General features: G+C 39.6%; 1 protein-coding gene across 3 annotated transcripts in view; it reads right to left on the bottom strand.

The window, feature by feature from the left end:
• Positions 1–15,800, bottom strand: part of PHF6 (PHD finger protein 6) — a 56,179-nt gene that overhangs the window by 21,640 nt on the left and 18,739 nt on the right. For all 3 annotated transcript variants that reach the window (XM_025373205.1, XM_025373207.1, XM_025373206.1), the window contains 2 exons: positions 14,903–15,036; positions 14,574–14,617 (listed from right to left, as the gene is read on the bottom strand). In XM_025373205.1, the coding sequence (XP_025228990.1) occupies positions 14,574–14,617; positions 14,903–15,036 (178 nt within the window). The remainder of the gene's footprint in view (positions 1–14,573; positions 14,618–14,902; positions 15,037–15,800) is intronic.

The raw sequence follows: 15,800 nt of genomic DNA, 5'->3' as shown, positions 1-15,800 counted from the left end.
TCCCAGCTACTCAGGAGGCTGAGGCAGAAGAATCACTTGAACCCAGGAGGCGGAGGTTGCAGTGAGCTGAGATCACGCCATAGCACTCCAGCCTGGGAGCCAGAGCAAGTCTCAAAAAAAAAAAAAAAAGTGAAAAATCTTCTTTTCACCTTCTACTTCCACCTGCTCTGTGCTTCCAGCTGGCTCCTCAGGCTCCCTAACCTGCCTCCCTCCCTAACCTCCTGACCTCCCACCAAGGAAAGCACTGTTAACTGCTTCTTTTCTCAACCTCAGTGTGTAAGAATCTGGGTTTGAATCTTGGATCTTCCACATACTGTGTATCTTTGGACCTGAAACCTACCTCAGGGTGTTCTTAAATTAATTACATGAATTCCTGCATGTAAAGTACTTAAAACAGTGCCTGGCATATAAGACGCTTTCAGTAAATGCTATTATTTTCTCTGCATATGCACGTTTTTAAAATGGTATTCTAAGCACACTATTCTGCATCTTGCTTTTTCTGCTTAATATAGCTTGACAACTTTCCATGTCAGTATATAGGAATTTACCTCCTTCCATGTAAGAGCTAATAGTAATCCATCATATTTAACCAGCCCCCTATGGTTATGACTTGTAAGTTTTCAGTGTTTTTGCTGTTACAAATGTGATGAACATCTTTCTCCATTTATCTTTGCTCACTTGTACAGTATCTTAACAGCTTTCATTTGTAAATATGTGTGTATAAGTTGGAAATAGAATAGTAAGAGCTAACATCTGAGCTTTCGAGTTTTCACTATACCAGATACGCTATGTGGTTTATATGCATTATCTCATTTGAGCCTCACAATCACTCCACAAAGTTGTAACGGTCATCTTCCCAACCCCCTCTTCACCCCCCACCACCCTGTTTTACAGATAAGGAAGTTTAGAAAGGTTAAATAATTTTGCCCAAGGTCACAAAGCTAGAGAATGGCAGAGCTGGGACAAATATGTATATGTCAGTGAATAACTACAAGGATGCTCTTAAAATAGTAATATTCATTGTCATGGAAATACACATTTCCATATGCTCCTGGATGTTAGAAAAAGAACAGTTATGCTTATGTATGCACATAATTGGTCTGGAAGGAAACACAAGAAACTCACAGATAGTAGTGTTTGCTTTTAGCAGAAGAATTCAGAAAAGGATACAAGGGCACAGGTGACAGGAAAGCCTGATTTTTGTACAATGTTCATGTACCTATTCAAAATAAATACGATAAAAGGTAAAATTTTACACTTGTATTCACAACTGCAATTTCTAAAAATCCAGGCTGATAAAGTAGGTGACAAAACAGGGTTGTCCTCCTTCTCAAGCCACCAAACATTCCCAGCCTCTTATCAGCACAGCTTGCAGATGTCTGTGTCACTTTAGAATGGCCAGGCCCCTCTCTATTACCCTTCCGCTCTTTTCTGGCCCCTATGGGGAGGGGAATGCCCAACTTACCAGGACACCAACTCTCTTCCTAGTACTGCAAAGCCCTGTCTGTCCCTTTCCTGATTCTCTTCTCTTAGTAACCAATGTTTTCCTCATTTTACAACTTCCTGGTTTACGCTCCACCTTCCTCCTCCTAAGTTCTCCCATCAGTTAACAGTGTGAAGTAGAAAGGATAACTGGACAGAACGTCTGAAATTGCCACTTACTAGGTCTTAACTTGGTTAAGTTACTTACCATTCACAAGTGTCCTCATGTGTCAAATGGGACTAATGTTAATACCTTTCTTACAAGGCTGCTTGAAGAAATTACTTGTGAAAAATGCTTTGTAAACTATAAAATTATATTTGTTAGTTAATACTCTTGGCATATCTTGTGTAGTCTGTAAGCTCTTTGTCCACATGGGGACTCTTTCTTAAATTCCCCAAGGTGCTCACACCTTGCAGGCACTCAATAAATGCTTGTCAGAGTTAAAAAAAAAAAAAAAAAGAAAAGAAACAAACAAAAAGGACAGGCATTAAGATTGAGGCAAGCATCACCACCTCTGCTTTGAATCTTCATAGTTGCTGCAAAAGGAAAACTGGAGGACATTCGTCCTGCTTTTTCCAGTGTAAACATGATGTGCATTTACTCTGGAAGTGCGGAGTCATTTGTGAACTCAGTTTCCTGCTTTTCCAGGAAAGGTATCAGGTAAATGATTTATATACATATATATATGTATATAATATATATACACATACACATGCATATACAAACACATGCACATATACATACACATGGATATACAAATGTGTAGCATACACCCAAAATATATTATTAATTAAGTGTGCTAAAATGAAATCTGATGCCTGGGATTACTTCAAAATAATCCAGATGAAGAAAGTAAGTGGGGGGTAAAGATGAAACGTTATGCTGTTATTTCTACTTTTGCTTAAGTTTGAAATTTCCTATAATGAAAGTTTGTACAATGTGCTAAATCAAACATGGGCATACACAATGCCTAACACAGTACTCTGCACATGGGTGAATCAGAAAGAATATGGAGTAGGCCAGGCACAGTTGCTCACGCCTATAATCCCAGGACTTTGGGAGGCTGAGGCGGGTAGATCACCTGAGGTCAAGAGTTCGAGACCAGCCTGGCCAACGTAGCAAAACCCTGCCTCTACTAAAAATACAAAAATTATCCGGGCATGGTGGTGGGCGCCTGTAATCCCAGCTACTTGGCTGAGGTGGGAGGATCGCTTGAACCTGGGAGGTGGAGGCTGCAGTGAGCCGAGATCACACCACTGCACTCCAGCCTGGGTGACAGAATGAGACAAACAAACAAAAAAAGAATATGGAGTCAGTTTTACACGGTGCAAAGACCACAATATGAATACACTACTAAAATTTTCCAGGTTAAAGTACAAAGAATTTAAATTCCATTGTCATCTAAGGAAGAGCACATGAAAAGATGGTGATAAAAGCAGGTGGAAGTTTAAAGGAATAATAACGATATAGAACACAGTATTTACAGACATCTTCAAGATATCGTGGGTTTGCTTCCAGACTACCACAGTAAAGCAAGTATCGCAGTAAAGCAAATCACACGAATGTTTTCGCTTCCCAGTGCCTTTAAAAGTTATGTTTATACTATATTGTAGTCTACTAAGTGTATAATAGCATTATGTATATAAAAAGGTATGTACCTTCATTAAAAATACTTTATTGCTAAAAAAAAAAATGCTAACAATCATCTGAGCTTTCCAGTAAGTTGTAATCTTTTTGCTGGTGAAGGGTCTTGCCTTGATGCTGTTGGCTGCTAACTGATCAAGGTGGTGGATGGCTGAAGGATGGGGTGGCTGTGAAAATTCCTTAAATTAAGACAACACTGAAGTTTGCCACACGGATGGACTCTTTCTTTTATGAAATATTTCTCTATAGAATGAGATGCTGTTTGATAGCATTTTACCCACAGGAAAAATTCTTTCAAAATTAGAATCAATCCTCTCAAACCCTGCCACTGCTTTATCAACCATGTTTACAGAATATTCTAAATACTTTGTTGTCGTTTCAACAATGTTCACAGCATCATCACCAGAAGTACACTCTATCTCAAGAAACTACTTTCTTTGCTCATCCATAAGAAGCAAACTCCTCATCTGTTAAAGTTTGATCATGAGATTACAGCAATCCAGTCCCATCTTCAGGCTCCACTTCTAATTCTAGTTCTCTTACTATTTCTACCACATCTGCAGTGACTTCCTCCACCGAAGTCCTACACCTCTCAAAGTCATCCGTGAGGGTTGAAATAAACTTCTTCCAAATTCCTGTTAACGTCAATATTTTGACCTCTGTCCTTGAATCACAAATGTTCTCAATGGCACCCAGAATGATGAATCCTTTCCAGAAGGTTTTTAATTGCCTTGCCCAGATTCATCATAGAAATCACTATGTATGGCAGCTACAGCCTTATGAAATGTATTTCTTAAATAATAAGACTTGAAAGTCCAAAGTACTCCTTGGTCCATGGGCTCTATGGACTGCAGAATTAATGCTGTACTAGCATGACACGAAGACAACATTCATCTCCTTGTAGATCTCTGTCAGAGCTCTTGGATGACCAGATGCATTGTCAATAAGCAGTAATATTTTGAAAGGAATCTTTTTCTCTGACCAGTAGGTATCAAGAGTGGGCTTAGGCCGGGCGCGGTGGCTCAAGCCTGTAATCCCAGCACTTTGGGAGGCCGAGGCGGGTGGATCACAAGGTCAGGAGATCGAGACTATCCTGGCTAACATGGTGAAACCCCGTCTCTACTAAAAATACAAAAACCTAGCCGGGCGCGGTAGCGGGCGCCTGTAGTCCCAGCTACTTGGGAGGCTGAGGCGGGAGAATGGCGTGAACCCGGGGGGCGGAGCTTGCAGTGAGCCGAGATCGCGCCACTGCACTCCAGCCTGGGAGACACAGTGAGACTCCGTCTCAAAAAAAAAAAAAAAAAAGAGTGGGCTTAAAATATTCAGTAAACCATGCTATAAACAGATGTGCTATCATTCATTTATAGAGCATAAACAGAGTAGATTTATTGTAATTCTGAGGGCCCTAGGATTTTTAAAATGGTAAATGAGGATTAGCTTTAAAGTCACCAGCTGCATTAGCCCCTAACAAGACTCAGTCTGTACTTTGAAGCTTTGAGTCCAGGCATTGACGTCTCTCTAGCTACGAATGTCCTAGATGGCATCTTCCTCCAATACAAGGCTGTTTCATTGATATTAAAAATCTGTTGTTTTGTGTAGGCAACTTCACCAATGATCTTAGCTAGATCCTCTGTATAACTCACTATATTTCTACATCAGCACTTGCTGCTTTCACCTTGTACCTTTATTGTTATGGAGACTTCTTTCCTTAAATCTGATGAACCAACCTCTGCTAGCTTCAAATTTTTCTTCTGTAGATTCCTTACCTCTCTCAGCCTTCATAGAATTGAAGAATCAGAGGCTTGCTCTAGATTAGGCTTTGGCTTAAGGGAATGTTGTGGCTGGTTTATCTTCTATCCAGACCACCAAAACTTTCCCCATATCAGCAATAGGGCTGTTTCACTTTCTTATCATTTGTGTGTTCCCCGGAATAGCACTTTTAACTTCCTCCAAGAACTTTTTTTTTTGCATTCACAACTTGGTTGTTTGGTACAAGAGGCCTAGCTTTTGGCCTGTCTCAGCTTTCAACATGCCTTCCTCACTAAGCTTAATAATTTCAGCTTTGAATTTAAAGTGAGAAAAGTACAACTCTCCCTTTTACTTAAACACTTAAGAGGCCATTAGAGGGTTATTAATTGGTCTAATTTCAATACTGTTATGTCTTAGAGAATAGGGAAGCCCAAAAAGAGGGAGAGAGATGGAGAATGGTTGGTTGGGTAGGCAGCCAGAACACACATCACATTTATCAATTAAGTTCACTGTCTTACATGGGCACGGTTCATGATGTCCCAAAACAATTTGCAATAGCAATATCAAAGATTATTGATCATAGATCACCAAAACGGATAAAAAAAATGAAAAGGTTTGAAATATTGTGAGAATTGCCAAAATGTGACAGAAACAAAGTGAGTACATCCTGTCAGAAAAAATGATGCCAACAGACTTGTTCAATGCAACGTTGCCACAAATCTTCAATTTGTAAAAAATGCAGTATCTGTGAAGCACAAAAAACTGAAGTGCAATAAAGTAAGGTATGCCTGTACTGAGCCATTGTTTAGAGTTGTACACACATTATTTTTCATTTAATCCTTAGAATAATCCTATGAGGTAGGTTTAAAAAAAAAAAACAAAACAAATTTTACAGATGCAATATCTAACGCTCTCCTCTGAGAGAGATCAAGTAATTTGCCCCAGATCATGTGCCTAGGATGTGGCAGAGCTAAGATTCAAATACAGACCTTATTTCAAAGCCAATACTCTTAACCAGTATATAATACTGCTTCCCAGTACTTCATAAGTCTATTCAGTGCTACTCAACTTAAAAGGTTTTTAAAGAGCTTAATACCAACATCGAAATCTCCCTATATTTCTATTTAATAAAAGTAATGCAAACTGTGGCCAGGTGCAGTGGCTCACGCCTGTAATCCCACCACTTTGGGAGGCCAAGGCAGGTGGATCACGAGGTCAGGAGATTGAGACCATCCGGGCCAACATGGTGAAACCCTGCCTCTACTAAAAATAGAAAAATTAGCTGGGCGCGGTGGCGCTTGCCTGTAATCCCAGCTACTCGGGAGGCTGAGGCAGGACAATCACTTGAACCAGGGAGGCAGAGGTTGCAGTGAGCTGAGATCGTGCCACTGTACTCTAGCCTGGGCAACAGAATGAGACTCTGTCTCAACCAAATGAACAAACAAAAAACAAACAAAACACTAAGTAAATATTAAAGCAGGTAAAGGCTGCAAATCTACATAAATTATAACATTTTAAAGATACTTTTAACATAACTATGGTGACCCTATTTCCTGAAACATAATCTGAGTTATATCATTTGACAAGCAATTTCTAATATAAAGTTTCAGAACTGTCCATTAGGGAATCCACCAGGTTCTTGAATAAAATACAGACTATAGCCTCCAAGGTTAGGCACAAAAGATTCCTTTACACCATCTCAGAAAGCACGGGATTTTGTGGGTCACTGTAGTTCTAACACTTATCACCACTTTATCAAGCAATTTCAGACTTATAAAAAAAGTTGTCATAAAAATTCCTGTATACCCTTCACTCAGATTCTAAAAATAATATTTTACCACATTTGCTTTATCATTCATTCTCTCTCAATATCCATACACATTTTTTCCTGAAAGGTTTAAGAGTAAAATGCAGCCATGATGTCACCACTGTATTTTAATGTTTGTTACATATCTGTCACTAAATTATGCCCTCCCCAACTCCCCCAAAACTAAAATTTGTCTCATTTGATACATGAGGACACTTCACCTTGTGAATAAGTTAAACAAGTTAAGACCTCGTGGGGCAGTTTCAGACTTTCTGTCCAGATATCCTTTCTGTCCAGATATCCTTTCTACTTCACACTGTTAAATGATGTGAGAACTTAGGAGGAAGAAGATGGAGCATAAACTAGGAAGAAGGTAAGATGAGGAAAATAGTGGTTAAGAAGAGAAGACAATCAGTAAAGGGACAGACAGGGCTTTATAATACTAGGAGGAGTGTTGGTGTACTGGTAAATTGGGCATTACTCTCCCCAATTTACCACACTCAAAAACCTTATAATCACATAAAATGGTTCTATTTCTGACATCCCTATGTCACACTCTGGGACCACAAATGCTTGTTTTCCTAAGTACTTTCATTCTCATTGTTCTTCAACCCTATTAGGACCTCCAGTCCATTGATGACTTCTTGTTTCTTGTTCTCCTGCCATCACTTCCCTCCCTATCTCGCTCAAACTGCTCTCTTGCAAATATCTGAAACTCCCATATCCCTTTACTTCATTAAACTCACTTGGCAAGATCCCAATTTTTATTTACCCTACTAGCCACTTTCTCTATGCACATACAGGATCCTGAATTACTGGTGGAAAAGTCACATCACTTGACTGATGGGAATCACTGCATAAACTCATAGGTACTAACCTCAACAGCGCCCTTAACCTATTCTGGAAACCTTACATTTCTCCAAGCAAACTTCCTCTCCCCGTCTTCAGAGCTATTCTTTCAAATAGTTCTCTTTCCTCCAGCTTCCAACCCTCACACCTTTCGCTACATTCTCCTTCACAGAGAAGACAGACCAGATAGGAGCCACTTATCCTCTTTGTTTCCTCCTACTACAGTGGAAATGCCCTCTTATCACAGGCCAGTTGTTTTGCTTGTGTGCTGAATGCTTTTTCCTTTACCTTCAATCTCTTCCTACCCAAAGCATCCTTTCTCATAAGTGTCTATCAATCAATTAATTCTCCTCCTTAAAAAAAAAAAAAAGCCAAAGGCTGGGAGTGGTGGCTCACACTTGTAATCCCAGCACTTTGAAAGGCTGAGGTGGAGGACTGCTTGAACCCAGGTGTTTGAGACCAGCCTGGGCAATGTGGCAAAACCCCATTTCTACCAAAAAAAAAAAAAAAAATTAGCCAGGTGTGGTGGCACATGCCTGTAGTTCTATCTACTCAGGAGGCTGAGGTGGGAGGATCACTTGAGCCTGGGAGGCTGAGGCTGCAGTGAGCCATGATTGAGCCACTGGACTCCAGCCTGTGTGATAGAGTGAGACTCTGTCTCAAAATAATAAATAAAAATAAAAGGCAATTAAGTGAAAGAGGCCAATCTGAAAAAAGCTATACACTGTATGATTCCAACCATGACATCCTGGAAAAGGCAAAGCTATGGAGACAGTAAAAGTATCAGTGGTTGCCAGAGGTTTAGGAGGGAAAAGGGATGAACAGGTGGAGCACAGGGGATTTTCAGGGCAATGAAATGATTCTGTATGATACTGTAATGGTAGGTACATGTCATTATATACATGTCAAAACCCATAGCATGTACCACACCAAGAGTGTACTAACTTAAACTATGGACTTTGGGTGATAATGATGTGCCAATATCACCCAGTCTGGTGTGGGATGTTAATAGTGGGTAGGCTGTGTGTGTGTGTGTGTGTGTGTGTGTGTGTGTGTGTGTGTTAGGGGTTGGGGAACAGGAGATATATGGGAACTCTGTACTTTCTGCTCAATTTTGCTATGAACCTAAAACTGTTCTAAAAATAAAGTCTATTAATCAAGGGAAAAAAGCCACCCTTTAACTTCCTTCTAACTATTCCCCTCCCCTTTACAAGCAAACTTATTAGGAGGCTTACCTGTGTTACTCTTAACATCCTACACCAGAGTGGTACATTTGTTACAATGGATGAACCAATATAGGCATATCATTATTACCTGAAGTCCACAGTTTACATTAGGGTACTCTTAGTGTGGTACATTCTATGAATTTTGACATGTATGTAACATGCCATGTCACAAATCTCCAATTTCTCACTTCCCATTTGCCGAGGTGCATATCAATATGGCTTTTGCCCCTATTACTTTACCCAAACTATTTTCTAAGGTCACCCATGGCTCCGTTGTCACTGAATCCAATGGATGCTTTTTCAACAGTCTACCAAGTTGACCATTTGGTTCCTTCAGGAACTACTCTCTTCCTTCCTTTGGTTTCCAGGATGTAACACTAATCTGACTTTCCTCCTCCCTCTCTAGCCATTGTTTCTCTCTCCCTTTGCAGGCCCATCCTTCTATACCCAGCCTTTAATTGTTAAAAGTTCCTCAAGGCTCAGTCCTAAGCCCTTTCCTCTTCTGAACTCTCTCCTTAGGGGATTTTTACTCCACTCACAAAGATGCAATTATTTATACTCTCACTTGGCAAATTTCTATCTCTAGCCAAGGTCTCTATTCTGAGAACAAGAACCATATAATCAATCCATCTGCTTCTCTGATATCCCCACTTAACTAGCTCATAGGTATCTTTTTTTTTTTTTTTTTTTGGAGACGGAGTCTCGCTCTGTCACCCAGGCTGGAGTGCAGTGGCCGCATCTCAGCTCACTGCAAGCTCCACCTCCCGGGTCTACACCATTCTCCTGCCTCAGCCTCCCGAGTAGCTGGGACTACAGGCGCCCGCCACCTTGCCCGGCTAGTTTTTTGTATTTTTTAGTAGAGACGGGGTTTCACCGTGTTAGCCAGGATGGTCTCGATCTCCTGACCTCGTGATCCACCCATCTCGGCCTCCCAAAGTGCTGGGAGTACAGGCTTGAGCCACCGCGCCCGGCCAATAGGTATCTTAAACTTGATCTTTCAAACTTAAGTCATCAACTTTCCCCAAAAGCTTACTTCACCTCTCCTGTTATCTAAGCAAATGGCAACATCAGTCACCCATTTGCATATGCCAGAAACCTTGGAGTCATCTCTAATATCTCTTTTCCCTCATCTCTATACTGGATGCACCTGCTAAGTGCTATCAATTCTATCTTCAAACACTCTTCCTAAATTTGTCTACTTCTGCTCAACCCCGTAATTACAACTCTAGTCCAAGCCTGCTATCATTACTAAACAGGATTCCTACAACAAGCCATTCTGTTTGCTTAAAACCCTCAATTACCTCTTGCTGTTCTTAGGATGATATTCAAAATCCCTACCAATCTGGCCCATGTATTCTCCTCCCAACCTCATGTGCCACTCTACCTATCATTTTTGTTTGTTTGAGTAAGAGACAGAGTCTCACTCTGTTGCCTAGGCTGGAGTGCAGTGGCGTGATCGTAGCTCACTGCAGCCTTGAAATTCTGGGCTCAAGTAATCCTCCTGCCTCAGCCTCCTGAGTAGCTGGGACTATAGGTGCACAGAACCATGCTCAGCTAATTTTTAAATTTTTTGTAGAGAGAGGGTCTCGCTATGTTGTCCAGGCTGGTCTTAAACTCCTGGCCGTAAGCCATCTCCTCACTGGAGCCTCCCAAAATGCTGGGATTACAGGCATGAACCACCATGCCTGCCCCGATCTATCTTTTACTTACATAGCTTTCTATCAATTCCTTGGAAGTATCAAGTTCCTTCCTGTCTAAGTTTTCAAAGATCCTGTTCCTTCTGCATAATCCTCTTTAGTCTTTTAAGACTTAATTTAAAAGAAATTTTCTCACAGGTCCCCCCAAACATTTGCTCATGGCACTCTAATTTCTCATTCATATGATTTATTACAATTGTAACCTATTACTTGTGCAACTATTTATTTAGTGTACATCTCTCACATTAGACTTCAAGCCCTTTGGGGCAGAGACCCATCTAATTTATCCCTATCTCCCCAATTACCTAACAGGCCTGGCAAATAGTAGCTGAAATATATTTACCAGCTTGTATATAATTCCAGAGGGACTGTGTCCTCAGTTAACTGTCACCATTGATAGGGGAGATATTTTGCATCAGAAATGCTTTCCTTTTATTTTGGAGACTGAGTCTTGTTCTGTCACCCAGACTGGAGTGCAAATGGCGTAATCTCGGCTCACTGCAACCTCCGCCTCCTGGGTTCAAGCAATTCTCCCGCTTTAGCCTCCTGAGTTGCTGGGATTACAGGTGTGCGCCACCACACCCAGCTAATTTTTGTATTTTTAGTAGAGACGGGGTTTCACCATGTTGGCCAGGCTGGTCTCGAACTCCTGACCTCAGGTGATCCACTAGCCTTGTCGTCCCAAAGTGCTGGGATTACAGGAGTGAGCCACTGCGCCAGCCCAGAAATGCTTTCTTGTATGTTTGGAATGATTTTATAGGCAGCTTATCTAAGCCCATCACCACTAACAGGTAAATACATATAGTTCCTGGGATGGGCATTCTAATAACCTAGTGACATAATGATAGTTAAAAACTCCATATAGATTTTAAATTGCTTTTCAAATTCACAGTCCACTTTTTCTGAAGCAAAACGGATGACATAGGTTTTAGGTATTTAATATTCAATAATATTTTATTTGTGATGGGAAAATTGAATTGCTATATTATGCAATTATTCTCAAATTTAGTATTTCAAAAGAGCTCATTTTATATAAAGCTAACATGGCAGACTGAATGATATATTAATAGCATTTATCATATCAAGTATTAGCAAAGTAAGTATTGAGCCACAGATGGCAAATGACCAAGACATTACCATAGATATTCATTCCTCTTTGCTCTGGAGACTAGTGCAGCACAATTCTTAAAAGACAGTCCCTGAAATACAATCCTATAACCTCCCATCATAAATCACGATCATAAAGGAGAACATACGTTTCCCATTAGAACAATGGAATAATTGGAAGTTCTGTTTCTGACAAAGCACTCAAAATCAACTAAATTTGATATAGATCAATGTGATAAAAGCCAGAAATCAATAAACATAAAGCTTTAATACTTTATAGAATTATTCTTTCAAGGTCCACAATGTGAATATAAATACACTATATATAAAAATGATACAAACCCCCGCCCACTGTTCTACAGACGTACACATCGAATCCCAAATTCAAATTAATTGTATCACAAATCTGAAGTTATAATAATGCTGCCAGTTACATTAAAAGAAAAGTTGTCTTGAAAAGTATGAATTTAGATCTCTCACTATTAAGTTTCACAGTGCTAAAACATGGCCAAAATTATTCTCCTTTATATAGTTTGCAGTGACTTCTCCCTACCACTAGATGGTACTATCAGCTTCAGAAATTCAGGGAATAAAATGGGAGCTGTTTATATTAATCAGTATATATTAATCATCCTTAATTATCTCAAATATCCTGTCTCAGTGTGCTCATACTTGTATTCATCAGATCATGAGTCTCAATCCTCAGCTTAACATACAGCATAACATAGTCTCAATCCTCAGCTTAACATACAGCATAACATTGTCTAAATCCTCAGCTTAACTTGGATTGTTTGAAATGGGGATGGATACCCCATTCTCCATGATGTGCTTATTTAACATTGCATGCCTGTATCAAAATATCTCATGCACCCCATAAATATATACACCTACTCTGTACTCACAAAAATTAAAAATTGATTAAGAAAAAACCATACAGGGCCACTATAATCTTAAAGAGTATGAAATAAATGTACTGTTAAAATCTGAAATAATTAAAGGTGGAAAAGCATACTCAATCTTTCACAAAGGATTTTCCAATTCAATTCTAGAATTCAGTGAGGAGAAAACAGAAGAAAAGCATTATTAAGGTTTTTTTGCGTCATATTTTATCACCTCGAAAAACATTGTTATTATTTATCCAGTTTGTTTACCTTAAAGACTAGATTTTGCTAATGACTGTGTTTTTAACCAATACTTTAAAGTATTTGGACTAATCTCAAGTCCAGAAGTGGAAACAATATTGTTTTGTATTACAAAAGCCAAGATCTAGAGATCAAAAAGGGCCACCAATTTTAACATGCGAATATCAATAATTAGGTAAATCTTTATAAAAGAAACAACTTCCTAAAACAACAGTGCTCAAACCATTATAATTCTAAGCAACATATTCTCAAAAGCAAACAAAAATTTTAAAGATTTCTAATCTAAATGAAGGAATAGAACAATTGCAGATTACATCTAAGCCATTTTATATTGCTAGTAAAAGTATCAAAACCATCTGTTTGAAAATGTTTGAAACAAGTCAGAACTCAGTATCAGAGTTTTCCCATACTTTTTACAGACCAAGTACAACTTGGCTAACTACATATAAACATGACTAACCTGGTTTTATATAAATTTAAGTAGAAACAAACTATAAAATAATGTTTAAAGTTTGTATTTTAAATTTGGTTACTTATTAACACATTCGCATTTTTTTAAGTACTACAAATGTGAATAAAAATTTAACAGAAAGCCTGGTGATCACAAAATGTACTACTATTACCAAGTTCACATCATTTATAATATGACAGTAGCAAGGATCCCAATTAGCATCCTTAAAGAAACACACAGCTGACCAGGCACAGTGGCTCATGCCTGTAATTCCAGCACTTTGGGAGGCCGAGGAGAGTGGATCACCTGAGGTCAGGAGTTCAAGCCCAGCCTGGCCAACATGGCGAAATCCCGTCTCTTCTAAAAATACAAAAATTAGCAGAGTGTAGTGGTGGGTGCCTGTAATCCCAGCTACTCAGGAGGCCGAGGCGGGAGAATCGCCTGAACCCAGGAGGCAGAGGCTGCAGTGATCCGAGATTGCGCCACTGCACTCTGGGCAACACAGCAAGCTTCCGTCTCAAAAAAAGAAAGAAAACAGAAAAGAAACGAGGCCAGGTGCGGTGGCTCACGCCTGTAATCCCAGCACTTTGGGAGGCCGAGGTGGGCGGATCACGAGGTCAGGAGATCAAGACCATTCTGGCTAACACAGTGAAACCCCGTCTCCACTAAAAATACAAAAAATTAGCCAGGCGTGGTGGCAGGCGCCTGTCGTCCCAGCTACTCGGAAAGCTGAGGCAGGAGAATGGTGTGAACCTAGGAGGCGGAGCTTGCAGTGAGCCGAGATTGCACCACTGCACTCCAGCCTGGGCAACAGAGTGAGACTCCATCTCAAAAAAAAAAAAGAAACGAAACATGCAGCCACCAGCGTAATTTCTTACTAAAGATAGATTTTCAACATATACTTTACAAGGACTTTGGGGTAAAAGTTTTCTTACAAGTTCAGATCTTGGCTGGGCGCGATGGCTCACGCCTGTAATCCCAGCACTTTGGGAGGCTGAGGCAGGTGGATCACGAGGTCAGGAGTTCAAGAGCAGCCTGGCCATCATGGTGAAACCCTGTCTCTACTAAATATACAAAAATAAGCTGGCATGATGGCGTGCGTCTGTAATCCCAGCTACTCAGGAGGCTGAGGCAGGAGAATTGCTCGAAACTGGAAGGCTAAGGTTGCAGTAAGCTGAGATCACGCCACTGCACTCCAGCCTGGGTGACAGAGCAAGACTTCGTTTCAGAAAAAAAAAAAAGTTCAGATCTTTTTACTATGCACATTAGTTTATCCTAACACTTTTCTCAATTCTTCTAAATGTACTGAATGTTGAGATATATCTTATGGTTAAAATTGATATAGTACAATTCACTAATTTGTACTCAAATTTCTTCTTGAAACTGAAAAGTGGCTGAAACGTGGCTAAATGATGTACCTTCGGAGTTATGTGCAGTTTTCTTGTGTTTTCGGCAATAGACCCTATAAAAAATGAAGAAATCAAAAATTAGTAAGCAGACTAAATTAAACTCACTTTTCAAGTTAAGAAAATGAGCAGTACACTTCACCCCCATTCACTAGCTGGATTCAAAAAATATTATTAAACTTTCTGTACTATTTCTCTAAGTATTAAATTTCTTATCAAAAACACCCTTTATGATGACGATGAAATGCTTTGAAATGGGAAAAATTTTTACAAAAGCCCAAAGAAAGTATAATTATTAAAAAAAAGAAAAAAAAAAACTTAAAGAGAAGTTAAATAATTACATGTAAATTCCTTGTGAAGGTTTCTCTCGTATTTGAGCTTTATCATGCAATGCACAGTGGTAGTGGTATGTCCTGTGACATGTTTTCACATCACAACCAATTGTTGCTCCAGGACAATGGCACAAAGAACACATCTAAGGCAAAACGACAAAATATTATTATTAGTATGTGACTTTCTAAGGCTGTATATCAGATAAGAGGCATATCAATTTCTGTCAAGGAAACAAATTGGTTATTGAAAACTTTTGTAATTAATGCTATTTTTCTTGTTTTCTCTCCTTAGAATAACCGGAATAAAACTCTTCTGGGGTATTTTGTTCCCACGTTAAACACTGACAAAATTAACAGAATATTATTAATGTCTATTATTTCATTATGGTCAAGAGAAAATTTGAAATACTGTAATTCAGGAATGTGAGCTGTATGTAACATTATAAAAGAGAACTTTTTATGCAATCCAGATCTTCCTGGGTATAAGTAACTGGAAAAAATGTCTCATACCAGAAAAAAATGTTTCTCTTAAAATTTCCACTTAATTGCTAGGCATGGTGGCTCATGCCTGTAATCCCAGCACTTTAGGAGGCAGAGGCGGGCGGATCACAAGGTCAGGAGTTCAAGACCAGCCTGGCCAATATGGTGAAACCCCAACTCTACTAAAAATACAAAAAATTAGCTGGGCGTGGTAGCGCACGTCTGTAACCCCAGCTACTTGGGAGGCTGAAGCAGAACTGCTTGAACCCAGGAGGTGGAGGTTGCAGTGAGCCAAGATCGCGCCACTATACTCCAGCCTGGGCAACAGAGCGAGACTCCGTCTTAAAAAAAAAAAAAAAAAAAAAAAAAAAGAAATTCCACTTAATTAATGAGACTCTGTGGGAAAAAAATCTCACATAACTTACTA

This window comes from Theropithecus gelada, chromosome X (genome assembly GCF_003255815.1).
Source record: "Theropithecus gelada isolate Dixy chromosome X, Tgel_1.0, whole genome shotgun sequence".
NCBI lineage: Eukaryota > Metazoa > Chordata > Mammalia > Primates > Cercopithecidae > Theropithecus > Theropithecus gelada.
The sequence above is the reverse complement of the archived record's forward strand: the minus strand, read 5'-3'. Positions and strand labels throughout refer to the sequence as shown.